The sequence below is a fragment of the Asterias rubens genome, chromosome 14 (genome assembly GCF_902459465.1).
Source record: "Asterias rubens chromosome 14, eAstRub1.3, whole genome shotgun sequence".
NCBI classification, from domain to species: domain Eukaryota; kingdom Metazoa; phylum Echinodermata; class Asteroidea; order Forcipulatida; family Asteriidae; genus Asterias; species Asterias rubens.
In genome coordinates this window covers 13,430,004-13,444,915 of record NC_047075.1, presented here as the reverse complement: position 1 = coordinate 13,444,915, position 14,912 = coordinate 13,430,004, and the positions used below count along the sequence as shown (strand labels likewise).

Sequence of the window (14,912 nt, the reverse complement as noted above, 5' to 3'; positions counted from 1 at the left end):
CATTTTTTCCTCTAGAGCAAACATCAGCAGGGTTGAGTGCTGACTCAACATGGCGCCACTGAGCTGGGTTGGAACCATCAATGATAACTGCTAATCTGTTAGATACAAATGTCTTAAAGCGTGTTGTTCCGCTGTTGATATACCACATCACTGATGTACTGTCGGTCCAAAAGTAGGTTTCATCCACTTCAATTGCAAGTTCCCTTTTGATCATGTGATCAACTCGAACTGCTACTGTTGCAGCTGTGAGCTCCATTCTTGGGATTGTTACTTGCTTAAGTGGGGCAACTCTTGATTTACTCATTAAGAACGAGCACTTAACTTCTCCAACATCATTCTCCAATCTCAAGTACGAAACGGTGCCGTAGCCTGACTCACTAGCATCAGCAAAGTGGTGAGCGGTGACTGACTTGAGTCGCTCATCCTCAAACCCTTCTGGCTTCATGCATCTGTCCATCTTGAATTCTGCTAGCTTTGGCATTTCTGTCTGCCAAGTCTGCCAATTCTCTTCTAGACTTGCTGGGATTTTTTCGTCCCATCGTAACTTTAATCGGCACATGGCTTGCTTAGCTGGGAGCACAGCTGGAGAGACGCATCCTATGGGATCATAGACGGAGCTCACTAAGGATAAAATTCCTCTTCTTGTTGGGGGTTTGTCCTGTGGGTAACTTCTCAATATCGACGTTCAATTCTCAGACACCCTTAGCACGCTCATCTTCTGGGATGTTCTCCAAAACTTTTCTTTCATTGCTCACCCACTTTGTTAGATGGAAGCCTCCTCTTTTACAGCTTTCCGTTAAATCTTCCACCATCTTCACTGCCTCTGGCACCGTGGGTGTCGAACACAAGCAATCATCGACGTAGAAGTTGCGTTGAATTACTTGGGCTACTTCTTTGCCAAAGGTTTTTGCTTGGTCATCTGCCGTTCTCTTCAAGGCGTAGTTTGCACATGAAGGAGAAGAAACTGCTCCAAAGACATGTACTTTCATGCGGTAATCTGTCAGTGGTTTAGTCACATCACCATCTTGCCACCACAACAGCCTCAGCAGGTCTCTGTCCTCTCTTGGCACAAGGACTTGAGAAAACATGCCCTCAATATCAGCCATGATGGCAACCTTGTCCTGTCAAAATCTTGTCAGCACACCAACCAAGCTATTTGTTAAATCCGGCCCCTGTAACAACTGTTTATTGAGGGAGACACCTTTGTAGCTGGCTGTACAATCATACACTACCCTTAGATTTTTTTTTTGTGGATGCACGACACCATGGTGAGGAAGATACCACAATCTCCCATCATCCCTTTTTGTTTCCTCTTCTGGGACCTTTTCCATGTGGCCCTTGGTTAACATTGACTTCATGTAGCTGGTGTATTCACTCTGGAGTTGTGGTTGTCTCAGGAATTTTCTTTGCAAATGGGCTGCTCTTTGCTCTGCCTGCAGTCTGTTATTTGGCATTTTCACTTCTTCATTTTTCAGTGGAAGAGCAATCTCATAATGCCCATCAACGACTCTGATAGAATTTTCCACCTTCTTGGTGAAAAGCAAATCTTCCTTTGATTGCTCTTGCTGATCATCAATGAGCCTTTCATTGAAGTCATAGTTGAACAGCTTCTCCAACTTTTCTTCAACATCATCTCTGACTTTAACTTTTACTCTATGGGAGATGACTCTGTTATGTTCTTGATTTTTTGTTGACCCATAAACCTGCCAACAAGGACTGATCGACAAGCGAAAGGGCCACCGTTCTCACTGTTGATAACTTCGAGTGGTTCTACCGCTTTCGGGACATTGTTTCCAATTAACAGTCCCACTTCTGCATCTGTGGATGGCAATTCAACACGATGTAGATATGGCCATTTCCTCAAGTCATCGTTGGTCATGATGTCTTTTGCAGCAACTGGTATGTGCGCCTGGGTATAAACGTCTGGTAGGCTGATGACTGTTTGAGTATGCAGGTCCATAATCTCCAAATCTTTTACAACACGACCTGTCACAACCTTCTCATCAGTCAAAGTCTGTACTTGGATATTGATGGCTTTTCCTTTTTCTTTTAGCCTGTCCATCACTGCATCAGCACAAAATACTGCATTACTTCCGGAGTCCAAAAAGGCGTATGTCTTTGTCTGTATGCCTGTCTTTGTCTGTATGCCTGCCTCAAGATTACTGGTACCACTCCTGGGAGGGACTCTGCAGACATATTTGGATTGTCCGAGTTTGTCAATCCACATTTGACGTTGTCTGTTACTTCATGTTTTTCCTCGTGGGATTTTGCGCAACTAGTATTTTCTGTGCTCTTTTTTGGGTCCACTTGTTGTTGGGCAGACTTGTCGTCCCACTCTCTGTGTAGCACAGTCGGATGCCATCTGTTGCATTTTTTACATTTCTGCCTCTTTCTGCAATTCTTTGCAAAGTGTGTTGATCCTCTTAAGCAGCCAAAACAAGCCTTTGGAGCGACAGAACTCAAATCTTTCTTCATATGGCTTGCTTGCGAGTGACTGGCATTCACTCAAGTAATGGCTGGCATCACTGCAGAACATGCATGCATCTTTGGCTTGATCAGCAGCATCACCACTTGTGGCTGTGTAGAGACTGGTACTTGATGGTGTCTTGGTAGGTCTCGAATTGGGCTTGACATTACTTCCTTTGTCACTAACTCTACCACCGCCTATGTCTCCATACACAGGGTTGCACACGATGCGTGCTTGCTTATTGACGAAGAAGACAACGTCATAAAAAATGACACTTCTATTTTGTTCTTCTTGAATGTCATCGGCTTTGTTCCTCCATCTATCTCTTAGCTTGTATGGCAATCTTGATGTAATCATCCGAATATTCTGCAAATGATTAATTGCTTGCTCCATTTTAAGATCCTTTGCCAGGTTATGCAGCTCAGTGATAAATACTGCATAGCGGTGAAGCTCGTCTTTGTCTTCCGGTTTGATGCCCGGCCAGTTAACAGCTTTCGATACCATGCTGTCCATGATGCGATGTTTATCACCAAACTTCTTTTGCAGCAGATGTTTTGCCTTGAAGAGTGCTTGTGCAGAATCATCACCATACATACAACTCTTCACGATGGCATTCGCTTCCCCTTTGGTATACTGCTCTAAATAACACAGTTTATCCTTGTCATTGTTGGTCTTTGACTCAATTGTATGCTCAAATGCCCGTACAAAAGCATGCCAATCTAGCGGGTTGCCACTGAAAGGTTGTATTTGTCTTTGTGAGAGAGATGACCTCATGTGACATTCAACTAGCAATTTCATAAGCTGATTTTGTTGTGTCATTGACTCCCCTTGTTGTTGAAGAAAAGATGAAAAGAGATTTCCTTCTTCACTTACATGTACGTGAACTGCAGCAGCAGCAGCTGCTGCTCCTACTGGACTTGCACCAGGTTGTGATAGCCACGGATCCTGATCTTCCATTTTACTTAATTCTGATGCAACTCAATTTCTTAATGAATAGTTTTTCAACTGATGTTCCTGCCGAACTCCAGATTCACAACATTCATGTCGCCATTTTGAAAGGCGCCCTCTGTATTCGGTGTTGTATGGCGAGACGGTGATATGAGAAAAGAGTTCCCAACACTCAACAAATAAACACGCTAGAGTCAGTTTTTACTTTCTGGTGATTCAAGACCCTTATTATTTTCAGAAATTATGCCTTGCCTACTATATTCACCTTTTATAACTTTAAAACAATAAACTATGCTTTACCGTAGCGAAACTGAGTATAGAAGTGTCAATCGTTACGGAGAGAGGTTGAAAAACTGTATTTCACTACGGTCTCGACATCCTGGATACTGTCCTTGTCAAGAGGGGGCGCTATACACAAATAGGGGGTGATTTTGGCACCAACAGAAGTGAGTCAGACAATAAACCCTGTGTAGTGAATGTCATCGGTGAAAGGTTAAGTGGGCATGCTGTGCAAAACTGGTGCTTGCTGAGATTGCTACCACTTCTGATTGTAAACAGAGTTAAGCAACCTGTAGATGAAGTTTGGCTATTGTGCATGAAACTTAGAGAGATAGTGGAGATAATTTGTGCCCCAAAAGTTACGGCTGACCAAGAAAGCCTTGCTCAGAGCACTCATTGAGAGCTATCTTTGTGCTGGAATAGATATTTTTCCTGAGAAAACATTGAAGCCCAAACATCACTATCCACAACTTATATTGCAGTTTGGACCCCTCATCCGTCTTTGGACACTAAGATTTGAAAGTAAGCATACTTACTTCAAGCAGTGTGCCAGAAAGTTGCACAATTTCAAGAGTCTGTGTAGCACTCTGGCCAAAAGGCACCAACTTTTTCAAGCCTATTTAGGAACAGGTTTTCTGTTACCTTCCTCTGTTATCATTGACAAGGGAATAGAATTCTATATCAATCCGTACAGTGATGATATCCAGAACTGTGTTGTTGATTCCAAATTTCAAGTAGAAAGTACTGTGGCAGCTTAACAATGTTACTCTTCGTGGCACTGACTACAAACGTGGAATGGTTGTAGCCTTATCTCACTGTGGTGATGCTGATCTGTTTGGGGAAATTGAGTTGATGCTTGTACACTGTAATTCTGCAGTTTACTTTGTTGTACAGATATATCAGTCAGTTCGTTTAGTTGACTTAGGTGTTCACTGCTTAGTTGAACACAGGGGCAAAGAATACGTTTGTATTAAAGCAGAATAATTGATAGACTTCTACCCTTTACCATTATACAAAATGAATGGTTTGTCACTAATACCACTGCACCATGCCATCAATTATTACTTGCAGTTTACATCAGACAATGGATTTCATAAAATGGTGAAGTACAGGCCGTGTTACCAGCACTGTCCGAACCACTGTTAGAAGCAGTTGTGGACAAGTTGGTAGAGTCGGGTGTTGAAGGAGTTGATGACTTGGTGTTTGTGGAGGCATCAGATTTGGATCTTCTTACCAATCCAAAGCCGAAGGCTCCTGCATGTTTAGAAATCGAAAGGTGAGCATGTACTCAAATTATAATAATTTCAAAGGTAGCACCACAAAGACATTTTTGTTAAATTAGATGTTGTGTCGTGTATTTTAAATTGACAAACAAATTATGTGTGGATAGATTGGCAGAAACGTGCTTGCTTCGGGCAATGGAACTCTACCTACTTTTTTTTTACAGCTGGCAAATCCTCTTTTGGGGCCCTCCAAAACCAGATTTTTGTAAGGTTTGCCCAATACCACCTCTCCCTTCCTCTTCACTGTGCCGCAGTAATGTCCTGCATTCACCAAGGATGTCCACCCATAGTTCCAGCGTCATAGTAAAACGTTGCTGTAAACAAAGCACCAGTCTTTTTGCAACATTGTGCGACAATGTCACGAAGATTTGACAGTTGCAACGGCTGGAAACACGTATACGCTGGCCTTTTACCGCTTTGTTTTTTTTAAATAATTTTTCGCTAATAACGTGACACTTTGATGATTTTATTTTACAGCAACCATCTATAAAAACATTATTTAAGATTCTACACCCCTAAATTGCGTAAACGGTGAGCTGGTGTGTCCCTTTAAGACCCCCCTCATAACACTACAGGAGTCCATCATGATGGAAGTGAGGTATTTCCATGAAATCTCATGGCGTTCAAACACCTCCACAAAGTTGTCAAACAGGCTCTCACTGTTGACACTGATCACTGAAACTGAATCCAGGTGGTGTATGACGACCTTTTCTTGCTCAGTCAAATAATAACTGCAAAGGATTCCCAACACTCTGTGACGATTTTCAGAATTAGCCTCATCAATATTCAATCTTGTATGATGCTGAGGTTCGATCGACAGAGAGCTGAGTAGGTGCCTTTTGGTCCGTTGCATACTCCCTTTGCCAGTTCTGCTATTTTAGGCACCAAAGTAAAGGACAGGTTGTTTTCGGCAACAAAACCAAGAAGCATGGCCTCAAAGTTTGTTTTTCGGTCCTGGTACGGCAGCCTTTGTTGGAGCTGCATAAGGTGTTGCACTAGTACATGTAGATGCACTACCAGTTGAGAAAGCCTTGAAGAATGGATAAAGTCAATTTGTTTGTTCCTTTCTGGTGTGATCATTGTCGCTGAAAACATGATGTCCCCTACAAACAAAAACAACATTCAAAAGTGTTACCTCAGCTGTTAAGAGTAGAACCATGTGCGTTATTTCCCATGTATATATATGTGGCCCACGGTATTTAATAGGCCAAATAAAGGATAGAGGACACGGCTGTGTTGTTCTTATTATCACGATGTTTATTCTGTAAGTAGAAGACGAAGGAAAGGAAAGCTGTTTACGCGTCTTCTACAAGAATATGAATGACTTTTTAATTAATAAAGGCTAATGCATATTGTTATGGACGGTTTGGCCTCCTCAGCCATCCCGCCCAAGGGATCGAACTTATCAATTAAACACAACTTTAACGTTCCTCTTCTTGAAAACGTAGACCCACAACAGGGTGTTTTATTTAAACACAACTCAAATGAAATACTAGAAAATACACTTGATAAATAATATACGAATAATGCACCGTCGTCTCGGTGGCGCACCTGAAGGATACAGACCACGAGTCGACGTTGGGTGTGCCTTAAATACTTAACTATTACATAACATCCACCATGGGGGCATGTTAACCTTTATGGAAAAGCCAGGTGTTCATAATCACCATGACCAGTGGGCGTGAACTAAACATAAATGTGGGCCGGGGTGAACGTCATCACATACGCCCCTTGTTTTTTAAATTGGCCCCTGACAATTCATACTATTTTAAACATTAGCTTAAGTACGTCTTGAACCTACTATTTGGAAAGTAAAACAGCTTTCCAATGAATAGCTCAAACACTAATAATCTACAGTTTATTTTACAAACACATTCTGTTCATTAAATTATTGTTCACTTCAGTACAGTCAATAACTTTTAGTCAACAGCAATTCGCAATATCATTAGATGGTATTTAGATTCAAAATTATGGCGATAAATGTTGATCAGTCAAATATCGACAAGGTCTTAAAGCAAATGAATTGGAATTTTATAAGGCTTAGACGAGTTGACCGACGTCAAGTGAATTTCATCAGTGTCGAGTGGATTCAGCGGCTGTTCCAAGAGATCTTCGTAGCTACTTCGTTGGCAGGGCCGATTGTCGTCTCCTCTGATGTCCAAGGGTAATCCGGATTACCTAACAAACTAGAATATTTTATACATTACTACAAGATATTGTTTTTAATCAATTACAGTACTTTCTTAACAAAGTTCTGAGGACCGCTCAGAATTTATGAAGCTATCATTCTGATACAGTAGGTATTCACACGTTTGCCAACAAAGCTATAATTTCAATAACTAAAATATATGCCATACAATATTATTAATTTGGTTTGCCAGTGATACGGACAGGATTGCGCTGAAGATAGTCTCTTAGGGTTTCGTTGAGATTTTCAACAGGTTCCCATGAATTTTTGCAGTTGGGGAAATCTTTCCACTTTATCACAAAAGTGTAGTTTGCCTTTGACAAACTTGCCACGAAGAACCTTTTCTACGTGAAACTCTTTACCGGCAGGTTGTCCAATGTCCGGTAAACCAGGTATATTTAACCTAGTCTGCTGGGGTTGTTGCGTAGCTAACAAAGGCTGAAAGGAACCTTCTGGGCAATCACTGTCTTCAATGAAATCAAGTGGATCTCTCTGAACAAAATCCCTTGGCATCACGTGATTTGGTGGTCTGGCAAAACGATTATATGCGAATTTCATTCGGTTTACATGAATTGGCACATGAAGTAATTTGTTATTTTCCAGGTTTCGGACTCTGAAATTAACAAGACCGGTTTGTTGCACTAGCAAATATGGACCACACCAAAATTTCTGGAGTTTTTTAGACAGTCCCTTTTGGGTTGCTGGGATATAAATATAAACCACATCTCCAACTTGATAGGGTACTTCTTGAGTACGACTGTCATAACGTTCCTTCATTGAAGCTTGGTTAGATTCGAGGTGTTTCTTCGATATTTCTCTGGCAACTTCAAGTTGATCAATTAAGTCGTGAATATAATCTCTTACATTTCGGTCTGAATATTCAGGTTTTTCATGAAGAGATACATCAATAGGCAGTACTGCCTCTCTACCATACAACAAAAAGAAAGGGCTAAATCCAATTGAATTGTCCGCAGGTGTACTGCGATACGCAAACTGAATGGCAGGAATATAGTTATCCCAGTTGGTATGGAACTTGTTTACATAATGAGATACTGTAGTTAAAATCACAGAATTAAATCTTTCTTGTACAGCATTACATTGCGGATGGTACGGACTAGTGTTTACTTTGTCAGTACGCATGATTTTGCACACTTCTTGAACTAATTTACTTAAAAAGTTCGTTCCTCGGTCACTTAGGAGTACAAGGGGGCAACCATGATTACAAATAATTTCTTTGAAAAATACAGTTGCTACAGTGGCAGAGTCCGTTTTAGCAATAGGCACAAGGATAGGCCATCTAGTACAATGATCCATGAAACATAATACATATCTATTTCCTGATTCAGTAACTGGGAGGGGGCCTAGAATGTCTACGCTAACCCTTTGAAATGGTCCAGGAACTTTCATGGTAAGCAGTGGGGCTACAACTTTGTGCTTTGGTGTTTTAACACGGTGACAAGAATCACAAGATCTGACCCAATTATCAATATCACGATGCATGAACTTCCAAAAATATCGTTGCCGGATTTTACTGTATGTTCTATGGAAACCAAAGTGAGCTGATAGAACTAGATCGTGACAATGATGAAGAACAGTATCTATGTACGGACTTGGGATGTACAATTGAACAATATTACGTTCTGGTATCCTTCTGTTTCGTGGCGTGTGCCAGACATGATACAAAATGCCATTATGTACAAAATACTGATTTACTTCAAGTAATAATCTACGGGCTAGTTTGTTATCCTCTGGAAGGACATCTGATTCCAAATAATCAATGATCGGTTTCGAAAATGAGTCATTTTGTTGACCCCGTTTGATTTTATCTAGGTCAATGTTCTCATGAATATCAGGTAAGTGATCTTTGAAATTGACCATGTTTTGATTATGCAAACGTTTACCATGTTGGTATCTGAGATTTCGCACTTCGTCTACTTTAGACAAGTTTTCTTCATGATCGGAATTATCTAAACCAGTTAAAACTTTCTCAGCTTCTGATTGACTTAATTGTGCGGTCTCAATATGTGAACTTTCTACTGGTGGGTGAGAAACACATGTGGGTTGGTAATTATCTTTACAGATTCTACTCAGAGTGTCTACATTAGCAAGTTTCTTGCCTGGTCGGTGTTCAATATCATAACTGTACGATTGCAAATACAAGGACCAACGAGCTAATCTGCCAGATGAGCGTTTTTGGTCAAACAACCATTTGAGAGCTTGATGATCAGTTACAATTTTGAATTTTGGGCTATGTTCCAAGTAAGTGGAAAACTTTTTCACTCCTTCAACAACGGCAAGTGCTTCTAATTCCGTCACAGTATAATTGCGTTCCGCTGGCTTAAGTGCTCTACTGGCATATGCAATAGCTCTTTCGTTACCGTCCTGTATTTGGGATAATACAAATCCTAATCCTTGAAAAGACGCATCAGTTTGCAAAACAAATTGTGAGTGTTCATCAAACCTTGGATGGGACAATACAGGTGGCTCTAAAAGTTTTTGTTTCAGTTGCTCAAAAGCTTCTGAACATTCTTTTGTCCATTGGAAAGGAATGTCTTTACGAGTCAGTGCAGTTAATGGTTGAGCAATTTTGCTGAAATCCTTTATGTAACGCCTGTAATAACCAACAAAACCTAGGAATGCACGAACATCTTTGACATTCTTTGGTGATGGGTATTCTTGTACAACTTTGAGCTTTTCTGGGTCAGTTGCAACACCGTCTTCACTAATTATGTGCCCGAGGTAGTGTATTCTATCACATGCAAATGAACATTTCTTTGGCTTAAGTTTAAGATTAACATCTCTGAATTTCTGAAATACTTGGCACAAATGATCGAGATGGTCTTTGAAAGTGTCACTATAAATGATGATGTCATCCAAGTACACTAAACAAAACTTCCAATGCAACCCTCTTAGCACTTCATGCATTGTTCTTTGGAATGTACTGGGTGCATTGTGTAGTCCAAAAGGTAACACATTGAATTCATACAATCCGTCTTGAGTAATGAATGCCGTTTTCTTTTTAGAATCTCTATCTAAACCTATTTGCCAATATCCTGACGCCATATCTAGAGTTGAGAAATATGCTGGTTTAGTCATACCAAGGTTGTTAAAAGTATCGGAAATACTGGGCAGTGGAAAATTGTCTCTGATCGTGATCTGGTTTAATCTCCTAAAGTCAATACAAAATCTGTATTCGCCAGTTTTCTTTGTAACCATAACAACTGGACTAGAAAATGGTGAAGTTGACTCTGAAATAATACCATCATTTAACATTTTGTTAACATGTTCTCTTACTGTCTGCTGTAACCTAGGTGAATGTCTGTATGGGCGGGATCTAACTGGAGGATTGTTACCAATATCGATTCTATGTTCAACTTTATCGTAAAATCCACGTGGGCTTTTTGCGGTTTCAAACACATCAGCATAACTATTGATTAGAGCTTTAAGCTGTTGTTGTTGAGTAAGGTTTATGGAAGAGGATGAAATGTTAATTTTATCGAGAACCTCTTGACCACTAAATGAACATTGTGGGTTCGTAACCTCATGACTAATGTTGGTGTTAGGTTCGATCTTGTCAAAATTGGTTAATACAGAAATGCTATTTTCTTCCACAATATTGAACGTACCAATCTTAGTACGGGGAAAAATTGTAACTGGAACCTCGGATGGATTCATTACCATAACTGTTACTTTCGTACCAAAGTCTGTCATGCGGGAGCTAGATATAGTATTAGCAACTACTAGACCAATGTTCTGGATATTACGTCCACCATGACAATGACCTATTACACCTGAGGGAAGGTAATTTTTTATTCTGACCTCACAGAGAGATTGTGAACGTGGGGGTACCGTAATTTCAGTACAGGTACGCAACTGATTTTTCCTATGAATGCGAAGTTTAGATTTCCCAAAATCAATTGACACTTTTTGTGACATTAGGAACTCGGACCCTAGTATAACACTTTGATATAATTTACTTGTCACATAAAAAGGTACCATAAATTGTGCTCCTAAAATTTGTACAGGTACATTGAGAAATCCAACAATCTTTACACTGTCACCATTGGCTGTGGTTGCATGGTCAAATTTAGGTTTCAACAAACGCAACTGTCTGAAAATAACATTGGTTTTATAGTATTTTTCAGAAATCAAGTTACTGGTGGCACCCGTATCTATCAAACATTTCAATGTATCATCGCCGATGGTAATAGAGATCATACTGTTGTGTTCAAGATTAATTTTCAAGGGGTCATCGTTTTGAACGTCACAGCCGCCAACCCCAACCCCTGTCACGGTAGGCGGCTGAGTCAGTTTAAAGGATAACCTTGGATGTGAACTTTAGAGTAGCAGTTTGCCTGTTTATGACCGTACTTTCCACAGCGATTACAACCACCATTAAATCTGGACTGTTTGGAATAAGTTTGAGTGTGGCTTCGATTTGAGCGATGGCAAGAGAATTGCTGAGGTTGAACTGGTACTGGTTTGCTGGGATTTATCAGGCTTACGATATTATCTACCTGGGTTTGCAAATTGTCAAGTTTAGTGGTGACCTCATCTTTAATACATGTACTTTGTTCAATGCTCTGAATTGCTGGTGGTTTGCAAATTTTGTCTACGCTTTCACCAAGACGTGCAAAATTGATCGCTTGAGCCATATTTTCAGGTTCTTTGGAAATTACGAACGCTTTTAGCGTCGGTCTTAGACCGCGAACAAACCTTGCCATCTGTTCGTTGTCTGATCGGTGTAATTGTCTACTGAGATGCACTATGTCTGTGAAATATAAGTCAATGGACTCGTTTTCGCCTTGCTGACGCTCGGCCAGTTTGGCTTCTCTAACCCATCGTACACTATCACCTTCAAAAGCAAGTCTGAGTGCATCAGTGACTGTTTTGTAGTCAGTTTTCTCGCTATCGGGCAAATCAGCAAACCATAGAGCAGCAGGGCCAGTCAAACGTAAACCTAGTGACAAAACCTTTTTATCGGCTGCAAAGTCTCGCAGTTTACTATAACTTTCTAGTCTACACAAAAATAAGTCAAGATCTTCAGTGCCAGAGTAAGTATCCCTAAACTTCAATTCATATTTGCTCGCCATTATAATAGAAATATGATAAAATTGCAATGTGGCATAGTAATCAAAATACACAATTTGCACAATAAAATAAAATATACGCCAGGGGAATACAAGAAACAAATTAATAAAGTATAAAGTTAAATACCTTTTGCATCCCCAAGCGGATCTGCGTCCTTCGGCCAACCGGCAGGGTGCGCCACCGGGAGTTCAGCGCCGGATTCTCCACCATATGTTATGGACGGTTTGGCCTCCTCAGCCATCCCGCCCAAGGGATCGAACTTATCAATTAAACACAACTTTAACGTTCCTCTTCTTGAAAACGTAGACCCACAACAGGGTGTTTTATTTAAACACAACTCAAATGAAATACTAGAAAATACACTTGATAAATAATATACGAATAATGCACCGTCGTCTCGGTGGCGCACCTGAAGGATACAGACCACGAGTCGACGTTGGGTGTGCCTTAAATACTTAACTATTACATAACATCCACCATGGGGGCATGTTAACCTTTATGGAAAAGCCAGGTGTTCATAATCACCATGACCAGTGGGCGTGAACTAAACATAAATGTGGGCCGGGGTGAACGTCATCACAATATTTAGGATATATTTAGATTTAAAAAACAAACCAATTAAATTAAAAGGTAAAGGTATTGCTTAAGGCAGAAAACAAATAAAACAAGATGGCGCACGGTTCCCGCCAAAAGCTTGCCGCCATCTTGAATTATGTGACTCAGTCGACGATAGAGACATCGGAAGTCCAAATAAACAAAATGGACAGACGTTAAAATAATCAGCTTCTTTCTCCCTTATGTACTTTGCCAACTGGTGATGCCGAGCTGTGACCAACTTGCCGACAGTCAAATCAGCCTTCCTAAGGCGGTTAACATTCTTTTGAGACCCTCTAACTCCAAGTGGTAGGCACTCTTTACCTCATTTGACTACAAATATGAGAAAATAGGAACAAATTATAAACATTTATCTTTGAGAAAGGGGCAACTTCACTAACGTAAAACACATTTGGGGCAATTTCACTAACGACAACGTAATACACATTTTAGTCCTGAGGGGAGAAATTTGGTTACAGGTCAAGACTGCCACAACTTTGAAACGAGATACATTATACGGGCACATGCAGGTTTTTTCGTGCGTGATAAATGGGTTGGAAGTGAAATTTCGTATGGACACCGGTTCGACACAGACGGTGTTATCTGTTTCTTCATATATGCAGTTACCGGACAATAGACGACCAAATTTGGATATGATGGGAAGTTGTTTGAAGCAGGCAGATGGAACTCCTATAGAGGCATGGGGACATGTGGTGATGAATCTTCAAGTGGGGAAGAGCCAGCTACTCGATATAACAGTGGCCGATATCAACAGTGAAGGAATTGTGGGAAGACCCTCTAGTAAGACACTCAGCTCACCAGAGCGGAACTACTGTATTACGAGGAGGGAACTTCTGGCTGTTGTAAATTACCTCCGACATTTTCGTCACTACCTTTATGGAAGGAAGATTCTAGTCCGGATAGACCACGGGTCTTTGAGATGGCTAATCAATTTCCGAAATCCGGAGGGACAATTAGCACGTTGAATGGAAGTTATAGGACAGTACGACTTTACAATCGAGCACAGGGTAGGACGGCAGCATGGTAATGCAGATGGTCTCTCAAGACGACCATGCAAACAGTGTGGCCGACAACAGACACATGACGAGTTAGAGATGACCACAGAGGTAGAACCAAGAGTAGAGAAAGAAGCAGAAATTAATCAAGTGACAGGAAACTTGATAAGATCGATTTGCTGGGAACCAGAGTTTAAACTGTACTGATATCCGTCAAGGACAGCCAGAAGACTCAACCATGAGCAACATCCTCACTGCAAAGGAAAACGCCACCGAAGAGCGTCCTAAGTTGGAGACAATTTCTCAGAATTCATCCTCAGTGAAGACATACTGGTCACAATGGGACCAACTTGAAGTACAAAACGGAGTGTTATGTAAACGATGAGAATCAGCAGATGGTCAACAAACGAAGAAAACAAGCCAAAATTATAAATCCTGGGTGTGTCACTGCTGATAGTTTAAATTCTGATTCTGGTTAAACCACATCAGCCCTCAACAAGAAACAAATCGCAAACCATGAACACTTTAAGTAACTTTAGAAACAGAAGAGTGAGGTTTGTTGGTAGATTTATTATGTAAAGTATATAAATTGACTAGTTTGTGACCTAACAACTGTACAAAAAGGGTAATAAAATTGTAAATTTTGAAGAGCCCAGTTGTTTCTTGGTTGATTGTGATTTTTTTTAATTTTTGGAATGATGCATTGTTTCACAAATTGGGTCAAAGGTCACGATAACAAATTAAAGATGACGGTACTTGTACAAAAATAGTCATCAAGTTGTAAATTTTGAAGAGCCCAACTGTTTTATAGTGGATTCTGATAGAGAAAAACATGCTCTATCAAGAGATAATTATTTCATTGATTTTTGGAATGATACATATTTCAAAAACTGGGTCAAAGGTCACGATAACATATTAAAGATTGCAGTGACCTACATTTCATTTATTTTTGACAAAAGAACTGATTTGAGCATGCAATTCTCATAATTTTGATACCAAATTTGCATATATGTGATGAGAATTGACATGGTTATGACATATTTTTA

The 14,912-nt window shown here is 40.3% G+C and overlaps 1 protein-coding gene across 1 annotated transcript; it reads right to left on the bottom strand.

Moving 5' to 3' along the window:
• Nucleotides 1-692: 692 nt before the first annotated feature.
• Nucleotides 693-1,106, bottom strand: LOC117299185. Its single transcript, XM_033782645.1, has one exon. The coding sequence runs from the start codon at nt 1,104-1,106 to the stop codon at nt 693-695; it is 414 nt and encodes a 137-aa protein (XP_033638536.1).
• Nucleotides 1,107-14,912: the final 13,806 nt, after the last annotated feature.

Bases quoted from the DNA above. Each gene is read 5' to 3' on its own strand.
- LOC117299185 (XM_033782645.1), bottom strand. From the start codon at position 1,106: ATGGCTGATATTGAGGGCATGTTTTCTCAAGTCCTTGTGCCAAGAGAG.